Source organism: Mustelus asterias, chromosome 8, assembly GCF_964213995.1.
Source record: "Mustelus asterias chromosome 8, sMusAst1.hap1.1, whole genome shotgun sequence".
NCBI lineage: Eukaryota > Metazoa > Chordata > Chondrichthyes > Carcharhiniformes > Triakidae > Mustelus > Mustelus asterias.
Window position 1 is genome coordinate 121,276,609 of NC_135808.1, and position 22,398 is coordinate 121,299,006.

General features: G+C 40.9%; 1 protein-coding gene across 16 annotated transcripts in view; it reads left to right on the forward strand.

The window, feature by feature from the left end:
• The window catches only part of LOC144497506 (ecotropic viral integration site 5 protein homolog), a 220,782-nt gene that overhangs the window by 56,346 nt on the left and 142,038 nt on the right, over positions 1-22,398 (forward strand). For 13 of the 16 annotated variants that reach the window (XM_078218878.1, XM_078218875.1, XM_078218879.1 and 10 more), the window contains 8 exons: positions 1,412-1,601; positions 5,582-5,806; positions 16,831-16,905; positions 19,122-19,247; positions 20,590-20,733; positions 21,353-21,442; positions 21,557-21,654; positions 22,015-22,075. In XM_078218878.1, the coding sequence (XP_078075004.1) occupies positions 1,412-1,601; positions 5,582-5,806; positions 16,831-16,905; positions 19,122-19,247; positions 20,590-20,733; positions 21,353-21,442; positions 21,557-21,654; positions 22,015-22,075 (1,009 nt within the window). The remainder of the gene's footprint in view (positions 1-1,411; positions 1,602-5,581; positions 5,807-16,830; positions 16,906-19,121; positions 19,248-20,589; positions 20,734-21,352; positions 21,443-21,556; positions 21,655-22,014; positions 22,076-22,398) is intronic. The other 3 variants (XM_078218882.1, XM_078218886.1, XM_078218887.1) reach the window with 2 other exon arrangements.

A 22,398-nucleotide genomic window follows, 5' to 3' on the forward strand; every position in this document is an offset into this window, starting at 1 on the left:
GTGGGCACAGTAAGAAGTCTCTCAACACCAGGTTAAAGTCCAACAGGTTTATTTGGTATCACGAGCTTTCAGAGCGCTGCCCCCTCATCAGATGAGAAGTTGAGACGACTTCATGTCTAGTGGTTTAAAAATCTTACTAACCTGTTTTGACTTCATGCGACTAAGTAATAATTGTGTTCCGAGGAAGATTACGGGTGGCACGATGGTTAGCACTGTTACTTCACAGCGCCAGGGTCCCGGGTTCAATTCGGGCCTCTGGTCACTGTCTGTGTGGAGTTTGCACATTCTCCCCATGTCTGCGTGGTTTACCTCCGGGTGCTCCAGTTTCCTCCCACAGTCCAAAGATGGGGGGGTTAGGCTGATTGGCCATGCTAAATTAACCTTAGTGTCAGGGAGATTAGGAGGGTAAATATGAGGGGTTACAGGAATAGGGCCTGGGTGGGATTGTGGTTGGTGCAGACTTGATGGGCCAAATGGCCTCCTGCGGCACTGTAGGGATTCTATGATTAAGAGTCATAATCGATTCTAAATATTAATTCTTCCTCTCTTGATGCTGCCAGACCTGCTGAGCTTTTCCAGAACTTTGTTTTTATTATGATAGGTTGTACTTGATTTCATGTTAGTGTTTTTACTGTTCTATTATCAAAAATGCATCGGGAGGTGGGCCCTGGAACACCCCGAATTGTTCTGAATAGTTAACCTCACTGACAAACTGCCATGTTATGAACCACCGTGCTTAAAAATGTGCTTATTAGAATCTGAGGCAAAACAGTAAATATTCCGAGTCCTTATGAATCTTCTTTAATATTCTTCTGGCCAAATGACTGTGGGTCGCATCCATTCTGGACCAAGTATAATAAAATAAAACAAAGGCAATGAAGCCCAAATCAATTTGAATAGGTCCAGGCAAGCACTCCAACTTGATCTCTAGTCTGTGACACAAAATAGTTTTACCAGGGTTTTCAGCACTGCACAAGTAGCTGAGTAAGAACAAGTATTTTCCTTTGATTTGTAAGACCAAGTGTAGAAGTATTTTTATGGTAACATGAATTGCAGCAAAATTGGCATTCCAACGCTAAACTTTTTAATTGCCTTTTAATGCAACTTCCTGTATTGGTTTACTTTTCTCCACCTCCCCTGGTTTGTTGCCTCCATCCATGCCAGTAAGTGTGAAGCTAAGGCCTGCTACTCTGGGGCATCATTGACCATCCTGATGTCTTAAAAACTTCAAGTTGATTTGATGACCAAAAACCTAATCCTTTGCAAAAGTAAAGTGAAAGGTTAATAAATTGAAAAATGCAGAAGTGACAAAATGGATGCTTTTCCGTTATATTTATTCATCTTGGATTTTGATAGCCTAAATTAATTTTCACTTGGCTTTCATTGAGAAGATTAAATGTTTTTGGTGCAGGCTTTTGGAGACTGATAGTAAGTCTTTGAAATCTGTAAATGGATCCCGTCGAAATAGTGGATCTTCCCTGGTATCCAGTTCTTCTGCTTCAAGTAACCTCAGCCACCTGGAAGAAGATTCCTGGATCCTCTGGGGAAGAATTGTGAATGAGTGGGATGATGTACGGAAAAAGAAAGAGAAACAGATGAGGGTAAGGACCACAAATATGTCTTTTGCCATTTTCCCTGATGTTTAAAATGCTAAGACGGAAAATCTATTCAGTCACTTTATGATGTTTTTGAAGAGAGCCCTGTTTTAGCTGTAAATTGTTTATCAATACAGCAAATGTTTATTGCACTTTTGAAACATCACTGTTCTATTTTATAGGACACTGCCACTGGCTTTGGACAGGCACCACTTTCATCTAAGTTCTATTGAATTATACATTGTGTTTCATGTCAACATTTTCATTGATTTTGATTTATTATTGTCACGTATACAGTGAAAAGTATTGTTTCTTGTGCGCTATACAGACAAGCATACCATTCATAGTGAAGGAAGCGAGAGAGTGCAGAATGTAGTGTTACAGTCATAGCTAGGGTGTAGAGAAAGATCAACTTAATGCAAGGTAGGTCCATTCAAAAGTCTGATGGCAGCAGGGAAGAAGCTGTTCTTGTATCGGTTGACACGTGACCTCAGACTTTTGTATCTTTTTCCCGACGGAAGAAGGTGGAAGAGAGAATGTCTGGGGTGTGTGGGGTCCTTAATCATACTCGCTGCTTTTCCGAGGCAGCGGAAAGCGTAGACAGAGTCAATGGATGGGAAGCTGGTGTGTGTGATGGACTGGGCTTCATTCACGACCCTTTGTAGTTTCTCATGGTCTTGGGCAGAGCAGGAGCCATACCAAGCTGTGGTACAACCAGAAAGAATGCTTTCTATGGTGCATCTGTAAATGTTGGCGAGAGTCGTAGCTGAAATGCCAAATTTCCTTGGTCTTCTGAGAAAGTAGCAGCGTTGGTGGGCTTTCTTAACTATAGTTGGGGGACCAGGACAGATTGTTGGTGATCTGATAGCAGCAGACATTTTACCTTGCATTAGATACTCTGGTTTGGAGGAATTGGTATACATACAGATATGCACTAGTGTATGCAACCTTAATACTTAAAACTAAGACAGTCTGTGATGGGCAGCAGAGTAGATTGATGGAAGTTGCAGTACAAATTTAGTCACAAAGCAGAAAAACATGTTTCCCTCCTTTTGACTGTGCTGTATGGTGTAAATTGCCTAATATGTTTATACAACGACATAAGATAAACATAACTGTACCTTTACTAAGGAGTTAGTAAGTAAACACAGGGAGTCCCTGCATTTCTGCTAATGAAGTAGCCAAGTTTCCATTTCACAACCAAGTCCAATCCACTGGGAGCCAGCCTAAAAAGACATTGTTCAGCTTAAACAGAAGGGAAACAACTAGACAATGCAAGAGATGCAACATGAGCTGCAGGTTGATTGTCTGCTTGGGAGTATCGAACGAGCTGCAAACTCAAAACCCATTTCTTGGAGGTGTGTTAAACTGGGTTTTCAACTTCTTCCATGTCAGGAGAAAGTTAATATTATTCTCGCCCTAATTACCCTTGGAGGTTTTTTAATTCATTCATGGGACGCAGTCATCGCTGACTGGCCAGTGTTTATTGCCCATCCCTAGTTGCCAGAGGGCAATTGCGAGTTAACCACATTGCTGTGACTTTGGAGTCACACGTAGGCCAGACCAGGTAAAGACAGCAGATTTCCTTCCCCAAAGGACATTAGTGAACTAGATGGGTTTTTGCGACAATTTACAATAGTTTCATGGTCAGGTGATGGTGAATCGCTGCAACGCATGTGGTAACCTACAGGGCCTTGGGCCGGGTGCTCAAAGGTGAGATTAGAATGGGTGGCTAGTTTTTTTTTTCCAGCCAGCACCGAAGCAATTAGCTAAATGGCCATGACTTTTCTATGGTTTCTATGTGGTGTTTGACTTATCCACAGTGCGAAGGGAAGGAGCTCCAGGATTTTGAGTCAGTAACAATGAAGGAACATCAATATATTTCACTGCATGCCCAGATGTCGTTAGTAACCATGAGTTACCAATGGTTTTAGCTTTTTAATGAACTATTTAAATAAAAGCCAAATCACAGCTGAGAATAGGACAGTTTTCAAAATGCTTCTGTCATTGTAGCACTCCCAACCTCACTGCGATAGTGAACTTGATTCTGACTCAAACATTGGTGCAGTTGATTTAATTATTTTGTACTGTTGGCTGGAATAATAGACCTCATTTTTATTAAGTCAAAATTTAAGATGGTGAAATTGACACTTGGATCTGGATGTCACAAAGATTTGACAGTTAAAAGGCACCATTTTATTTAAGGAACAACTCATGTCAACTCTCATTTGTTTGTATAGTAAAGTCGCCACAGTCCCAGATGATCATAGGCTGCTTGAGGTGATTGGTGGTGATTTAACCTGAGGATCACCACACTTCAGGCAAGGGGTAAGGTTAAGAAGGCGGGGCCTTCATGAATAACCTCAGCCAGTATGGAAATTGAACCCGCAATGTTGGCGACGCTCTGCATCACAAACCAAACGTACAGCGAACTGAGCTAACCGATTGCCCAAATAGTGCTGTTGTTTGTATGCTTAGTATTTGCTTTAAAGTATTTATTCAATTTTAATTTGATTACCAAAGTTATCCTTATCACGTGGCTGAGATTCATGAAAATTGTCACAACAATGACTCGGTATTACCGTTGCTATTATATGTTTTTCCGTACCACCTTTGGTATCCCTGGGTGTCCCAAAGCACATTAGAACAATAGAAATTCAGTCACTGTCAGGTAGGCAAATGCAGCAATCCATGTGAGCACAGACAGTAAATTATTAAATGGCTAGAAAGTGAAAAGGTTGGCCAGGACACTAGAAGAACTGCCTGCTTTTCTTTCAAATATCTAGACCCTGAGTAAGTCGACAGGACTGTTGTTTTAATGTTTCTTCTCTCAGATTGCACTTCTGACTGGCTAGAACATGTGCTCAGGCCTATAATAGGGCTTGAATCTATAACTTTGTCTCAGAATTGAGGGTCTACCAACCTAGTTGAGATGGTAGAAACAAGAAAATTGGTACGTTTGCTCTTGGGAATCTGTTGATGTCGAGCTGACTGCTGGTGAGGCGCTAAGAGTTATACAGTCTGACTTGCTGTCCTGTAGGTGAATTACTGTATAAATATTTAGCGATTGCGCTTTGCATTGTTTAAAAATTGAATTACAATTCAGAGGTGAAGTGACTTGGCTAAAATTTTGAATATCTAACATTCTGAATATCTTTCAAGATGATAGTTTCTCCATTTTTGCTTTACATCCTTGCGCTCTGTCAACATGCCCATCATCTTTGAGTTAGCATTATAAAGAGTACCCACAGTTGGACACACAAGCAAGTATGCTTTAGCGTGTGTGGATCTTTACCTGGCCAGAGCGTTGTCAATATACTGCTGCTTCTGCACCATTTTTTAAAGTTTATTTATTAGTCACATGTAAGCTTACATTAACACTGCAATGAAGTTACTGTGAAAATCCCCTAGTCACCACACTCTGGCGCCTGTTCGGGTGCACGGAGGGAGAATTTAGCATAGCCAGTGCACCTAACCAGCACATCTTTCGGATTGGGGAAGAAACCGGAGCACCCGGAGGAAACCCACACATGTGGGGAAACATGCAGACTTGACACAGACAGTAACCCAAGCCGGGAATTGACTCCGGGTTCCTGGCGCTGTGAAATAGCAGTGCTAACCATGCCGTCCGTTGTAAGCAGTTGCCAAATTGACACCATTGTAATTAGCATCACCATAATTTCTGCCCATCCCTGATGGGAAGCGTTTTGTATCAATACTCTTCATTAGCTGATACAGGCTTGGAATTGTCTTGTCTTTTAAGGAATTAAACTTTTGTCATGGCATAAAGCAAATTGGTAATCCTAGAAAGCTCAGACATTAATTGGGTTGTAATTTTCAAGGTTACATATAAGTTTTAATATTGGTCTATATTTTACATTAGTTCGGATACTGTACTAGCGCTGATTTTCTCTCATTGAACAGCCACGTTGCACTAGCTTGCGATTACAAACAGTCGTTTTAAAATTATTTTCTGTACCTTTCAGGAACTTGTTCGGAAAGGGATTCCTCATCATTTCCGAGCTATTGTGTGGCAACTCCTATGCAGTGCTCAAAATATGCCTATCAAAGACCAGTATTCAGAACTATTGAAGATGACTTCACCATGTGAAAAACTTATAAGAAGAGACATTGCTAGAACATATCCAGAACATGATTTTTTCAAAGAAAAAGATAGCCTGGGACAGGAGGTTCTATTTAATGTTATGAAGGTAAAGTTATCTTTTTTGTAATTCCTTATGAAGTTTGGCTTGTTTTTATTACAAGGAACCTTCCTACGTTGTAAAATAAGATTGTAATTTGAACAAGGATCAGAAACATCAAAAGGGGATGTTGTTAAAACAGTGCACAGTTTGAATACTTTTTCCTCATAGGTTAAGGAAAGTACAGGTAGATAGATGGACAGTAAATGTAACTCCTTTATTCAGAAAGGGAAGCAAACAGCAGGAAACTACAGTCCAGTTAGCCTAACATCTGTCGTGGGGAAAATGTTAGAAGCCATTATTAAAGATGCTATAGCAGGGCACTTGGAAAAAGTCAAAGCATTCAGGCAGAGTCAACATGGTTTTGTGAAAGGGGAATCATGTTTAACTAATATATTAAAGTTCTTTGAAGGAGTCATGTGCTGTGGATGAAGGGGAACCAGTGGATGTACTGTACTTTGATTCCCAGAAAGCATTTGATCAGGTGCCACATCAACAGTTATTGTGGAAAATAAAAGCTCATGGTGTAGCAAGTAACATATCGGCATGGATACAAGATTGGCTCGCTAACCGGAAACAAAGTCGGCATGAATGGTCTTTCTCTGGTTGAGGGGATGAGATGCGTGGTGTGCCACAGGGATCAATACTGGGGCCTCAACTTTTTACAGTTTATATAAATGACTTGGGTTGAAGGGACCAAAGGTATGGTTGCTAAATTTGCTGACCAAGGTAGGTAAGAAAGTAAATTGTGAAGAGGACATAATGATGCTACAAAAGGACGTAGGTTAACTAAGTGGGCAAAAATCTGGTAAATGGACTGTAATGTGGACAGTTATGGAATTATCCATTTTGGCAGGAAGAATAAAAAAGCTTAGTATCTAAATCATAGAAACCCGACAGTGCAGAAACAGGCCATTTGACCCATCGAGTCTTCACTGACCACAATCCCACCCAGGCCCTACCCCCATATCCCTACATATTTACCCGTTAATCCCTCGAACCTGCGCATCTCAGGACACAAGGGGCAATTTTTTATCATGGCCAATCAACCTAACCCGCACATCTTTGGACCATGGGAGGAAACCGGAGCACCCGGAGGAAACCCACGCAGACACGAGAAGAATGTGCAAACTCCACACAGACAGTGACCCAAGCCGGGAATTGAACCCAGGTCCCTGGCGCTGTGAAGCAGCAGTGCTAACCACTGTGCTACCGTGCCGCCCATAAAATAGAGAGAGAATGCAGAGCTCTTGCGGTGCAGAGGGATCTGGGTGTTCTAGTGCATGAAACGTGAAAAGCTAGTACACAGGTACAGCAAGTAATTAGAAAAGGTAATAGAACTTTATTCATTATTGTGAGGGGAATTGATTACAAAAGTAGAAAGGTCATGGTTCAGTTGTACAGGGTATTTGTGAGACCACATCTGGAGTATTGTGTGCAGTACTGGTCTCCTTACTTGGGGAGGGGATGGTGGTTGTGGTGGAGCACAATATGATGGGAAACAAATAGGGGGAGAGAAAGAGCAACAATTTGGTAATTAAACTGGCTTGAAAAGATATTAGAAGTACAACTCAACCTGAAGAAAACTGTTATTACCTCTATTTTTCCCAGGGCAGAAATGACAATTACAAGGGGGCACAAGTTCAAGGTAAGGGGGGAGAGGTTCAATGGAGATGTGCGGGGCTAGTTTTTAACAGAGGGTGGTGGGGCCTGGAATGCACTGCCAAGTGAGGTGGTTGAGGCAGATACATTGGCGACATTTAAGACTTATCTGGATAGACACATGAAGAGACAGGGCATAGAGGGATACAAGCGGTTGGCCTAGATAGGACAAGGTGATCGGCACAGGTTTGGAGGACCGAGGGGTCTGTTCCTATGCTGTATTGTTCTTTGTTCTGTTTTCTATCTATCTCCTATCTATCTCAGGCGGGTCTAGTTTGACAGTTGCCCTGTTAGTTGGGCTCAACATGCCCTGCAAAGCTCTTGGGCACCAGCCACTATTCAGTGTTTGGTTTGCGAAGAGTTAACGTGAGCTGGAAGGCGAACCCGCACAACCAGAGATGCTGGTGGACCTGCCTTAGCCATCAGCAAATGCTCCTTGCTCCTCCCAACACAATCTCATCTTTCATTCAAAGACATCTCGCAAAGTGCCAGGCACAGAGAGTTAGAGAGAGAGAAGCAGCAATTCTGATTTCTTAGGAGCGCTTGAAAGGGGGGTAAATTCAAACTAATCTGTGGAAACTGAAGCCAGTTCCTGTGATGTTTCCCTGTACGGGGAAAAATAACTGGTGTGACTGCATCCCTGGTTGAAGGGGTCCTGTGGTGACAGATGGGGCTTCTCAGGTGGTTTGATGCAAGGGCATGTATGTGGGATTGCCAGCAGCTATGGTACACTTGCACACACCTCGCGGCACACTAATTGGTAATCTCTGCACTCGAGTTTAGAAATGTAAGAGGCGACTTGATTTGAAACCTTTAAGGTCCTGAGGGGTATTGACGAGGTGGATGTGGAGCAGATGTTTCCTCTTGTGGGAGAATCTAGAACTAGGGATCATTGTTTAAAAATAAGGGGTCGTTCATTTCAGAAAGAGATGAGGTGAAATTGTTTCTCTCTGAGGGTCTGACCCTCTGGAACTCTTCCTCAAAAGGCAGTGGAAGCAGAGTCTTTGAATATTTTTATGGCAGAGCCAGGTAGATTCTTGATTAACAAGGAGGAGAAAGATTATTGGGCGTTGGTATGAAAGTGGGGTTGAGGTTACAGTCAGATCAGCCATGATCTTATTGAATGGTGGAGCAGGCCTGAGGGACCGAGTGACCTGCTCCTACTCCTAATTTGTATGTTTGTAAGTTCTGCTTTCTTTGAGGAATCTCTAAACCCTATACCTCGAACAGCCTGTGCATCGGTGTGAACTTGTATTTTTTGTATCATTGTGGTCTTACTAGTTTATGGTTAAATTGTTTGCACTTGTGTGATGCATGCATCAGAAACTGGGGTCTGATTCCGAACTCATTTTGTACAAGCCCCCTCTTGGTGGAAGAGAGAACTTTGATTCCGTCGGTGTGAAATCCTAACCCTGATTTAGAACTATAAACAGAAATAAGACACAATTACCATTGCTTATTTGACTTGGGGAAGGGACTGTGCAAGTGGGTTAGTGGTTCAATATGACGGATTCTCTTGCAAACACTAGAAGTAACATGTGTACAATTTTGGTCCCCTTATTTAAGAAAGGATATATTAGCTTTGGAGGGGGTACAGAGAAGATTCACCAGGTTGATTCCGGAGATGAGGGGGTTAGCTTATGAGGAGAGATTGAGTAGACTGGGCCTGTACTCCTTGGAGTTTAGAAGGTTGAGGGGAGATCTTATAGAGACATACAAGATAATGAAGGGGCTAGACAGGGTAGAAGCAGCGAGGTTATTTCCACTTACAATGGAAACAAGGACTAGGGGGCATAGCCTCAAAATACGGGGGAGTCAATTTAGAACAGAGTTGAGGAGGAACTTCTTCTCCCAAAGGGTAGTGAATCTTTGGAATTCTCTGCCCAATGAAGCAGTAGAGGCTACCTCGTTAAATGTGTTTAAGTCACAGATAGATAGATTTTTAACCGTTAAGGGAATTAAGGGTTATGGGGAGCGGGTAGGTAAGTGGAACTGAACCCACTATCAGATCAGCCATGATCTTATTGAATGGCGGAGCAGGCTTGAGGGGCTAGATGGCCTACTACTATTTCTTATGTTCTTATGAACAGTTCTATCTGTCCTATACAATCGACACTAAAGTTAGAGACTGTATAACTTTGGTTAGTCAACTTGGGCTTCAAAAACACAGCCGTCTTTAAAACTCCTTATTTGAGTGCTCAGTAATGATTTATTTTCTGGATATTTTCGTTTAGATGACAAAATACATCTTTGCAGAAAATATGTTGCCAGCATTTTTTTGGGATGAGTCATTAATTGTATGTACTTGATAACAAGCGTAAGTGGCCTGTACATGTTTGAAAATACAGAGAACTTCAACATTTTAAGTGTACAATTATTACCATTTTTCTGTATTTCGTGTTTTAAAAATTACTGGCTGAGCGCAGCCGAGGAAAATGCATTTTGAGAATAAAGTTCAATTTTGGGTGCAAAGCAGACAGCCATGCATCAACCGAACGCTCTACACCCCAATGATTTTTCTTTCCATTAACTGTAAAAGAAAATCAGTGGGCTGTGTAGAATGTGCCTGATCTGCCAGCGCTTGTTTGTGCCCCTGCTGATAAATTTGATCCACATTGTGCAGAACCTTCCCCGTTATGAAATGAAATGCTGTCCAGTTGATGACCTGGAACTAAGGGGAGGCAGTGGCGCTGTGGTAATATTGCTGGACTAGTAATCCAGGTTTGAATCCCACCAAGATAGAATCATGGAATCCCTACAGTGCAGAAGGAGGCCATTTGGTCCACCGAGCCTGCACTGACAATCCTACCGAGACCCTATCCCTATAACCCCACGTATTTACCCTGCTAGTTTCCCTGAACCCGGGTCCTTGGTGCTGTGAGGCAACAGTGCTAACCACTGTGCAACTGTGCTGTCCATAGATGGTAAAATTTGAATTCAATAAAAATCTGGAATTAAAATGATGACCATTAAACCATTGTCGATTGTTGTAAAAACCCATTTGGTTCACTAATGTCCTTTACGGAAGGAAGTTTGTCATCCTTACATGTCTGGCCTACATGTGATTCCAAATCCACAGCAATGTGGTTGGTTCTTCAATGCCCTGAGGTGTTGGCAATAAATGCTGACCCAACAGCACTGCCCACATCCATGAACTAAAAAAAATAATCGCCTCAATTGAATTGGTCTATTTTGGAAAGGTCTCTTCTGGTGCTGTGGCTTGTTGAAAAAAATGTCAAACTTCTATCATTTTGAAAGTTACTTAAGTTTTTTTGGTACATCTGTTTACAAAAACAGAGTAAAACTTTTGCAAAGGCTAGTTTAGTAACCATTTGTTGTTGTTTGTCCAAGGAAAATGTTACATTTAGAGCCAAATAATGGCAATTTTAATAACTGTTTTGATATATAGGATTGATGTGAAGGCTTGAAGGAAACAGGCTGTGAAGAATTGAAGAGTATTTGTAGACGGTGTCATGTAGATTTTGTTTTGATCTTTGTGAATTTCCCCCATCGCTATCCACATTTCTTGATCATTGTTTCTCCAGAATAGTCTCGTCTCTTTTTTCTGCCCAGCTCACCCTCTCACTTCCATCTGTTTGTGTCTCCTTTCCACTGACACTGCATTAGATTTTGAGTTCCCTTGCTCTCCCACGCATGCTGCATCAGCTTGTACTCTACCTCTTCACTACCTATTATATCATTCAGAATATCTAGTGTACCACATAATTCATCCCAGTAACATTGTTTCAAGCCACTTTTTGGCCATCAGAACTATTCAAAATCCATGCTCAATATCTGTTTAAAGCATCTGCTAAGTTTTAATTAACTTCAACAAGAATTATGGCTTTTATCACTTCCACAGATGCAGCTTATTGCATGAGATACAAATGATTTTAACGAGACAAAAAATAACAGCTGCATCTTGTATGAAGTAGGCTTTTCATGTAAAAAATAATTGACAAAATATTAATTTGAATTGAAAAGCTTTTTTTGAAAGGTTTTAGTTTAGGACTATGTAAATTATAGCTGTGTACAATAAGATCATCTGATTTTAATGTCTCCCTTCCTTCGTGTGAAAGAGTTGAAGGAATGTAAAATAGAGTCCGGGTCCATAGGACTCTAAAATCGGCCCCGCAGGTGGAGGAGGTGGTTAAGAAGGCGTATGGTGTGCTGGCCTTTATCAATCGAGGGATTGAGTTTAGGAGTCCGGGGATAATGATGCAGCTATATAAGACCCTCGTCAGACCCCACTTGGAGTACTGTGCTCAGTTCTGGTCGCCTCATTACAGGAAGGATGTGGAAAAGATTGAAAGGGTGCAGAGGAGATTTACAAGGATGTTGCCTGGATTGAGTGGCATGCTTTATGAGGATAGGCTGAGAGAGCTCGGTCTTTTCTCCTTGGAGAGACGAAGGATGAGAGGTGTCCTGATAGAGGTATATAACATGTTGAGAGGCATAGATCGGGTGGACTCTCGGAGGCTTTTTCCCAGGGTGGAAATGGCTGCTATGAGAGGACACAGGTTTAAGGTGCTGGGGGATAGGTACAGGGGAGATGTTAGGGGTAAGTTTTTCACACAGAGGGTGGTGGGCGAGTGGAATCGGCTGCTGTCAGTGGTGGTGGAGGTAAACTCGATAGGGTCTTTTAAGAGACTCCTGGATGAGTACATGGGACTTAATAGGATGGAGGGTTATAGGTAGGCCTAAAAGGTAGGGATATGTTCGGCACAACTTGTGGGGCCGAAGGGCCTGTTTTGTGCTGTAGTTTTTCTATGTTTCTAACTATGGAAACTTCAGTCAGATTGATTGGAAGCGGCCTTTCTTTTTTAAATGGCAAAAATTTTTCACAAGGAGAATTCATCTGTTATTAGGGAGAGAGACCAAGATGAGGCTTGCTGGGTATGTCATTATTAATTAAATATTACACTTTGTAGTCAAGTGGCACCTTTTAACTTAGTAAAATGGATGACACGGTGGCACAACAGTTAGCACTGCTCTCTCTCAGCACCAGGGACCCGGGTTCGATTCCCGGCTTGGGTCAATGTCTGTGCGGAATCTGCACGTTCTCCCCGTGTCTGCGTGGGTTTCCTCCAGGTACTCTAGTTTCCACCCACAGTCCAAAAGACATGCTGGTTAGGTGCATTGGCCATGCTAAATTCTCCCTCAGTGTACCGTGTACTGGCGCTGGAGTGTGGCAACTAGAGGATTTTCACAGTAACGTCATTGCAGTGTTAATGTAAGCCTACTTATAATACAAATAAATAACACTAATAAAAAAAAATTCCCAGGGAGCATCGCAGCAACATCATTAGGCACGATTTGATGCTAAGCCACATAGGAGATATTAAGATGGATGAGGCAGATTTCCCAAAGAATCAGATGCAGTCCAAATAACCAGGGTATTGGGACAGAAAAAATGTCTATGAGGAAGACTGAAGTTAAAAGAACAGAGCAGCTTGAAGACTATTGTACTTCAAATATTGTGGCCATCTTCACCTGAGGGGTCAACAATTGGAAAAGTAAGATAAAAGAGCTGGGGTTCGTTCTTAGCTGGAGAATTGGAGGCGATTTGTCTACACTGCTTGCAAAGAAATGTAGCTGAGAGAATTGTTTTGTTTTGGGAGTTGTACCTATAATTAACTGTGCCCTGGCATGTTACACCGTATGGCCAGAGTGGATCTGAAAAATGTTCCCAAGTTTCTGTGTTTGCTCAGGGAGTGAGTAAAAGACCCTGCCGAAAAGAGTGCTGCTGTCAGCAGGCTCTAGACAGCAGGAGTGTTGCTGTGAGCTGGCTCTGTGCAGTTAGAGCTCAAGAGGAGGCTTGGGGAGCTGAGAATACGGGGTGGCACAGTGGTTAGCACTGCTGCCTTGCAACTCAAGGGATCCGGGTTTGATTCCCAGCTTGGATCACTGTCTGTGCGGAGTTTGCATGTTTTCCCTGTGTCTACGTGGGTTTGCTCCGGTTTCCTCCCACAGTCTGAAAGATGTGTTGGTTAGGTGCATTGGCCATGCTAAATTCTCCCTTAGTGTACCTGAACAGGCACTGGAGTGTGGCGACTAGGGTATTTTCACAGTAACTTCATTGCTGTGTTAATGTAAGCCTACTTGTGACACTAATTAAAGAGCTGAAATTGTGCCAGTAAGTGGGGACTGCTTTGCAGAATTGGAAATACAGTAGAACAGGAGATGGGATTTAAATCTTGAAGTGTGCTTTCGTGGAGATGTTCATTGAAGCAAAAACAGAAAATGCTGGAAAATATCAGCAGATCTGATAGCATCTGTGGAGAGAGAACGGGGCTAACAGTTTGATTTTTTCATAAGAACGGAAGACGATGGGAAGTAGGATGAGGTTTATACTGTTGTGATGGAGGGGGGGGTGTTGGGGCTTCATGTGCACCTGGTCTACTGCATTTGCTGCACCCAACGTGGTCGACTCTACATCGGAGAGACTAAACGCAGACTGGGTAACTGCTTTGCAGAACACCTTTGGTCCGTCTACAGGCATGACCCAGCCTTCCTGTCGCTTGCCATTTCAATACACCATTGTGCTGTCATGCTCACCTTTGTCCTGTTGTCATGTTCCAGTGAAGCCCAGCATAAACTGGAGGAACAGCACCTCATCTTCCAATAAGGCACTTTACAGCCTTCTGGACTTAACATCGAGTTCAGCAACTTCAGACCATGAACTCTTTCTCCACCTTCAACCCATTTCCATCATTCCAACCCCCCCGCCCCCGCCGTCAATCCCATTTGCGTAGGGCCATCTGTTACCTGTCTCGGGTTGTCCTTTGACACACTGCTCACCTTTGTTCTGCCATTTACACATTGTAATCGCTTAATGTGCCGCTACCAGCACCCTCCTTAGCCATGGTCACCATTTACCTTCCCCTAGTCTCTTTGTCCCTGACATCTTTGTCAATCTCGCCATTCTCCACCTACCGCTGGCCTTCTACCCAGCCCCCACTGCTCCCCCCAGAGTATAAATCTCATCCCATTTCTAACTGTCTTCAGCTCTGACGAAGAGTTTTCCAGACACAAAATGTTAGCTTGGTTGTCTCTCCACAGATGCTGTCAGGCCTGCTATTTTCTGAGGGTTTTTTCATATTCCAGTATCTGCAAAAATTTGCATAAAGGAGGTGTTATGAACCTCAGCCAGAGCTTCACGTTTTGATATGATAACGTTTTATTTAAAGTAAACAAAGTTTGAGATTCAAGACACTGCAAAGAGAATAAAATGACCAGATTCTACTGGTTTTGAACTAGAATGAACTTTACTATACAAGGTCAGAAAGATGAAACAATGATATCTATCTTATGCTTTAACATTCAAGGTTAATATGAGGTGCATATGAATGAACCGGTAAATTGGTCGAACACACAGTCTACAATAAATAGCAAATGCAACCAAGACAGAACCCATGGAATTGTCAGCAACCCACCCAGACATCAGTAAACATTAAATCAACCAATCCCATTGAAACTCTGCCTCCCTCGCCAGTAGCTCCAAAAACATTTCACTTTCAAGGATCAAGCCTCTGAATTCCAAAGCCACTCCGACTCAGACTGCCTCAATGAATATTAAGGTAAAAGCAAATTACTGCAGATACTGGAATCTGAAAAAACCCTCAGAAAATAGCAGGCCTGACAGCATCTGTGGAGAGACAACAGCTAACATTTTGTGTCCGGAAGACTCTTCGTCAGAGCTGAAGACAGTTAGAAATGGGATGAGATTTATACTGTTGCTCTGGGGGGAGCAGTGGGGGCTGGATAGAAGGCCAGCAGTAGGTGGAGAATGGCGAGATTGATAAAGATGTCAGGGTCAAAGAGACTAGGGGAATGCAAATGGTGACCATGGCTAAGAATTGTGCTGATGGTGGCACATTAAGCGATTACAATGTGTAAATGGCAGAACAAAGGTGAGCAGTGTGTCAAAGGACAACCTGAGACAGGCAACCGATGGCCCTAGTCGAATGGAGTGGAGGGAGGGGACGTTGTGATAAGGGAAAAAAGGTAGAAAATGGGATTTAAAAATGAGGGGGAAATTGAAAAATAATAACCTTTGTGTGATTCTGTAATGATATCAGAAGATATGCTGAAACGAAGGATGGGGAGAAGCTGGGGGAAGAGGAAGCACTTTATATTTGAATTGTGCTTCATGCTAGTTTCTTTTCCCTTTTACGACTGGGGAACTGAGAGGAGGCATGCGTCTAAAAAATTGCAAAATGTTACTTGGAAGGGGGAGGGGTACATGGTTCTTGCTTTCTTTCAACCACTAGTCTTATCTAGTATCACCATCTTCCATCCTGTCTCTGGGACTGATAGAGTGATGGTATAGAAAGGTTATAATGTCGACTTACATATGTCATGTATTACCTTGGAAAATAAGGTTGGATTGCATGGGGATGGGAATATGCTGATACAATCTCCTAAATCTGCTCACCTGTTAAATAGTAGACCTGGCAAGATAGCCAGAATGCCATTTCAATTGTTAAATTGGATTTTTTAAAAATTGTGTAACTTTTATTAGTAGTTTACCCATACGCAGCAGTTTGCAAGTTGTATAAATTTGGGAAGTGCAGAAAGAATAGACTTGGTATTGTTTATAGATATAATGCTTTTGAGATACAAGTTTAGTCAACTGTTGCCATGTTGTTTTTCAACTGATTTGATTTATTATTGTCACATGTATTAACATAGTGAAAAGTATTGTTTCTTGTGCGCTATACAGGCAAAACATACCGTTCATAGAGAAGGAAACGAGAGAGTGCAGAATATAGTGTTACAGTCATAGCTAGGGCGTAGCGAAAGATCAACTTAATGCAAGATAAGTCCATTCAAAAGTCTGACAGCAGCAGGAAAGAAGCTGTTCTCGAGTCAGTTGGTACGTGACCTCAGACTTTTCTATCTTTTTCCCAAAGGAATAAAGTGGAAGAGAGAATGCCCGGGGTGCGTGGGGTCCTTTATTATGCTGGCTGCTTTGCTGAGGCAGCAGGAAGTGTAGACAGAGTCAATGGATGGGAAGCTGGTTTGCGTGATGGATTTGGCTACATTCACGACCGTTTGTAGTTCCTGTACAACTGACAAGTTGTATGAACAGTTGTTGAGAATCCAGCAGCAAGAGAGCAGCTCCGTTCATCTGAATCAAGTACAATTGATAGTGGCCATATATGTAAAAAAGACCAGCAAGTATTTAGATACCTCTCCAAAAGTTTGTTCTGTCACTATTGCTCCATGATTGCAGATTAAAAATGATGTGGAGAGAAATAAAATATTTCCATTTCTGTGTGCACAATTGTAATATGCAGTAGTTTTTTTTCTCAACAGTTATTGTACAAATTGTCTTCACATTAAGTATAATTTATTTCTGTTTGCAGGCCTATTCACTTGTAGATCGTGAAGTTGGTTATTGCCAAGGCAGTGCTTTTATAGTTGGACTACTTCTTATGCAGGTATTTTACTATTAAATTTAAAAAGTCACTGTCTGGTGGAATTACTGTGCTTATTCAAGAAATGCTTGTGGTTGTGACCTTGGTGTGTGTTTGCATGCCACAGCATATGGTAGCCTGCGGTAGTACACTTGGGGCTTAGTATTAAGTGGCCTATAAGAGGTCACAAAATGGTTCTGAGGTCATAACAACATATGAAACATGAGCTGGAGTAAGCTGGATTCTTTCAATCAGATCATAGCTGATCTACTTTAACTCCACTTTCCTGCAGTATCCCCAAATCTCTTGATTCCTCTAATATCCAAAAATCTACCTCCCTCTGTTTAGGATATACTTGATCATTTGAAAGTATCACACAACCCTTTGAGTGAAGAAATTTCTCCTCATCTTGGTGCTATTCTGCGACCGTGACTTCTCATTGTAAACTTGCCAGCCAGGGAAACATCCTACCAGCATCTATCCTGTTAAGTACTTAACCTAATCCACCAGGAAGGCTTAAACTTGGCATGTGGATCACATTTCCTGGAGTGTGTCAAATTCCCAAAATGCATAATCTGCGTCCATTCAATATGATACATCTGCAGCTGCTGATTTGTCTAAACATGCCCTCATTTCTACGTTCACACCAACAAAACTTTCACTTCTGCTATATTAGTGTCACCTCGAGGGAAAAGATAATTTCAAGCTCCTTTCCTCCAGTGCTTTTAAAACTTTGACTAATTTTTTTATCCTTAATTTCAACATATGAAGAACTCATCGATTTTTTTTCTCACCAAGGTGAAGACTATCTTATTCAGTTCCTTTACTTGTTGTCGCCAATTCTCCTTGCTCACAAGTCACTCCCCTACACGAGTTTTTCTCTCAGTTCTGTGAGCACCCCTCTTATTCTCTTCAATCTCACCTTGTCCATGGGACCTACTTACTGTTCCCTCGATCCTGTTCCTTCTGCTAACCATTCGGCTTTCCCTCCAGGCACACCTGCTCGCTAGGTATTGGAAATGTTTCCTGCATCTTAATACCGTGTCTCTTCACTTTCCAGAAGCCTAGCTGTCACCTCCGTTCTCCTGCAACCTCAAAAAAAAATCCACCTGACTCTTCTGTTGTTTGTTAATGCCCCATCACTGATCTCCAATTTTGTGTCTCAAGCTCTTGAGAGATTTTCTCAGATGTTCACATGTTCAATTCCAGCTTGAGTCACTGTTTAGATAGCCAGTAACTTCAGCTGAAACGTGAATGTTGGGCATTGGATCAGGTCAGTATTAGCAGCAGCCATAATGGTCTACGTGGTCGTGGTAGAATAATCTGTCGGGTCTCCTTATTTTCACAATGACCACTTTGGCAAGTTACCTGAAGCTGCCTGATGCCAGTGAAACTGTACCAGAGAATAATGTCAATGACTTCAGGCAAGGGATTAAGTAAAGAAAATTGGTGAAAAAGGAAAGCAAGGAAATACAGCACATTGCAGGTATAGTTCTCAGAGTAACTGCTGTAATAGATTTTTGTTGCTAGTTAATTGGAAAAATTGTTGCAGGAATGGTTAAGAATTGGTCTTCCCTTATCATGGTCTTAAAATGACCCATTTTGCGATTGCCTTCCAGTTGATTCTCCGTAATATCCATAATCTTCACCAGTCATTGTTGTTTTGATCCAATTTCCAGGTACCTGGAGTTTGACCGAACCATCATATTAAAATCCTACCTCTAGGTTCTCAGTGTCTCACTACTTTTCTATTTTCCACCGAGTAGATACAGTATGAAATATATTTTTCATAGACCTTAATGAAAGTATTTTCAAATGCCATTAGACACATCTTTTTCCTGACTGTACTGAAGTGGATAGGTAAGGGATCGCATCCCTTGTTGTATCATACCACTTGGACATCGCACTGGATGTGGTATAATTCATCCTGACGTTTAAAAGGTGCCAACTTTTATAAGCCTTTCTCCCACAATGTTTTTAAAGTACATATTTGTATGGTGTTAGTTTGATTAGATTCGGATGGTTATTTTAGTGATATTATTTCTAGTTTGTTACAAATGTCAAAAGATGCACAGACATAAAGGACTAACCAAAATAATATTAAAAGCTGACTCAAGACCTTTATATTTAAAATGGTTGCACATATTCTGTAGGATTTGAATTTTAACTACGTGAAAATAATGCTTCTGATTCCTTTGGAACCTTCCTGTCTTAGTTTGTGTCTCTTTTCTCCTGTGAAGATGCCAGAAGAGGAAGCATTTTGTGTTTTTGTGAAGTTAATGCAAGACTACCGACTCAGAGAACTTTTCAAACCTAGTATGGCTGAGCTTGGCCTTTGTATGTATCAATTTGAATGGATGATACAGGTAAGAGAAAGGTGAAACTGAAATAATGTGTGAATATATTCAGTGTTAGGAAAACAAATGTAATTTTCAGGGATTTATGATTGTGTTGGTAAACATTAGGAATAAGGTATTGTTTTTAAGTGGGTTTAATTTAATGTTTCCATGTAAGGAAGGGTAAAAGCGATAATTGAATTCATGCTGGACAAAGATGTTTGTATGTGTGGGGCTTGGCTTCAGTACTTCTAATGTGCTTAGAGAGGGTTACGGTGTGAAGAGTAAATAGAAGCTGGCAGAAGTAGCAGTGGTTGGTTAGGGGAGGGGAGTTGAAAATCCTGGATACCGGATTTATTGTTAAAAGTGGAAAGGAAGCTTTGTTTAAAAGAGTCATTTAGAAAACCTGGACTGGAATTTGAAATTTAAACCACTGATGGAAAGCAATGTTTTTAAAAATAGATTTTAAAGCATGGAGTTTGGAAAATCTCATGCGGCAATTATCTGAGGGGATTCTGAAGAGAAATCCACAGAAATCTGCTGGGGTTCAGAGCGGAGTGTGTTTTTTGACACAGCCCTTGCATCTTCAAAGGGACTTTGTGTTACTGAGACCATCGCAACTTAAGATATACTTTGTAATTCGTGCTAACCTTAAAATCTGTGTGTATTAATGTAAGGGGGAGTAAAGGATCCAATTTTTCATGTTTAATAAATGTTTTTTTCCTGTTAGAACTAATTGCCGACCCTGTGATTCTATTCCTCCACGTTTTTAAAAAAAAGTAAAAGTTAAGATTTTTTGAGCTAGGATTCCATTGTGGGATCTTCCCATCCAGTTATAGCATCAACTGGGATTGTGACATCAGAAACTGCTTAAGATCTTAATGCAAACCAAAATGTTTGCTACCTAAGATTAATTCATATGAATTACTTGTGTGAATTTTGCATGAATTTATTTTGTCAGCCAGTTTACATTTTTACATTATGTATTTGTCTCTTATTTACCATGCCCCATTTAATAGAGGATTTGTAACATTTGTGTCAATTAATATTGGCTGTATCAGTGCATGACATCGTGGAAAAGATGGCATTTTGAAAAGACAGGACTATTCCTTCCAATTGAGACAATATTCAAGAATGACCAGAGGACTTAATTACCCAAAACAATTGACTTGTTCAAAATTTAGTGGTTCCTGGTTTTCTTCCAGAGTCACGTTCACTTGATGCTTCACAGAATGTGGTCTTGTGAAAATCAAACCACACCCAGTGATCATAAAACCATTGTAAAAAGATTGAAATATGATGGTGTGTTCAAATCTTATCGTGCACCATGCCGCTTCTGATTGTGTTGGTTAATTATTTTTGTATTACACAGGAACAGCTGCCAGAAATTTATGTGCACTTTCAATCGCAGAGTTTCCATACCTCCATGTACTCTTCTTCCTGGTTCCTTACTATCTTTCTGACTACGTTTCCACTGCCAGTTGCTACAAGATTATTTGACATTTTCATGTCAGAGGTAAGTAATTGTGCAATTTTTCAAGCCTAAGCTGCAAGTGGTAAATTTTATCTATTTTGTTTTGTTGCTATAAAACATGAGAAACTTCCTCTTTCTTTTTATTTATTTATCTATCTTTATTGCCACACAACACAAAGCCCGTAGGCACAGTATTAAGAAACAAGATCAGCAGCAACAACATCAGACAACACATACATAGAAATCACACTCTGAGAATTCACTACATTTTCAGCATTCAAAACAAAACCTGGTAAAACATTCCAACAATTCTATGTAGAAAAAAATTGCGAATGCCAAGATTTGAGCCAAATTTCTGTAGTTTATACTGATGACCACGCAAAATACTGTAATTGCGAGTAAAGAACTTTTCAGGCTTAGAGGTCATGTGTCAATTTATAAACTTCAACTAAATAAAAAATCATCTCTTTTAAAGATTGTAATCCAAGAATTTGTAAATGCTCCTCATAAGGTATCCCCTCATGCCTTCCATTTTCCTGGTAACTTGTTCACTTTCAGTTACTACAGAAGTATACCAAGATATTTTTTTATTTATTAAGACAGTGGAAGATAAAGGATTTTGTAATTGCCTTTGTTTGGACTGATTTTTGTATTTTACCAGGGTCTTGAGATTGTTTTTCGTGTTGGGATAGCTATACTACAGGCAAATCAGGCAGAACTGATGCAGCTTGATATGGAGGGAATGTTACAGGTAAGGATCAAGTTAGCTTCGCGTTTCTGGTTTAAAAAAATGACAATTTTTGCAGTTTGAATTAAGAAACAATATTTCACTGTATTAATTAGGTCTATGTAATTTTTCCAACAGCATTTTCAAAAGGTCATTCCACATCAGTTTGACAGTGGCCCTGATAAGTTGATCCAAGCGGCTTATCAAATTAAATACAATGCAAAGAAGATGAAGAAGTGGGTATCAGACACAGCTCAGTTTTGATTAAGTATACATAATATTGAATCTGCTTTCCAAGAGTAATCATGTCACTGCAACTTTGACTATCATTGTGCATACATGTTGTGTTTTTCTTGTTAGTGGATAAAGAGAACAGAAGTACACAAGCAAATAATTAGTTAGGTTACTTTGCTCCTGCTCTGGGCAAACGTTTTGTGGTGATCATTGGAAAACCCTTGGTTATGTGAATCTCACTAAGTTGAAAGTTTGGCTTTGGCATGCTATAGTATCAAAATAGTGTGATATTTGTCTTGAGGTTTTGTCTGGTGTGTATTATAAATGTTCCACATCCAGATGAATATATTTTTTATTGTCAGATTGGAAAAGGAATACACTACAATAAAAAATAAGGAGATGGAAGAGCAAGTAGAAATTAAGGTAAGTGTTGAATTATTTCACTCAGTGGTTAGAAGGCAGGTAAATTTGCATACAAGGGCAACAGTACCTTAATTGTAAGAAATGACCCAAGTTACGCACATTCAATTTCTGTCTCTGCAACTTTTCTGTTTATCCTGATGTACATTATACATTAAGGGAATATTATACTGGTCAGTGTTTTCAGATGTTTTTCACTCATTGGTTCCACCATTCATGTTTCACTTGCTTTTTCACTGTGTTTTGCATGTTTCTCCTATCCGTGTATAGCTACAATGTGCATGTCATTTTGCCCATTGAGTCCGTGCCAACTCTTGGTAAAGCAC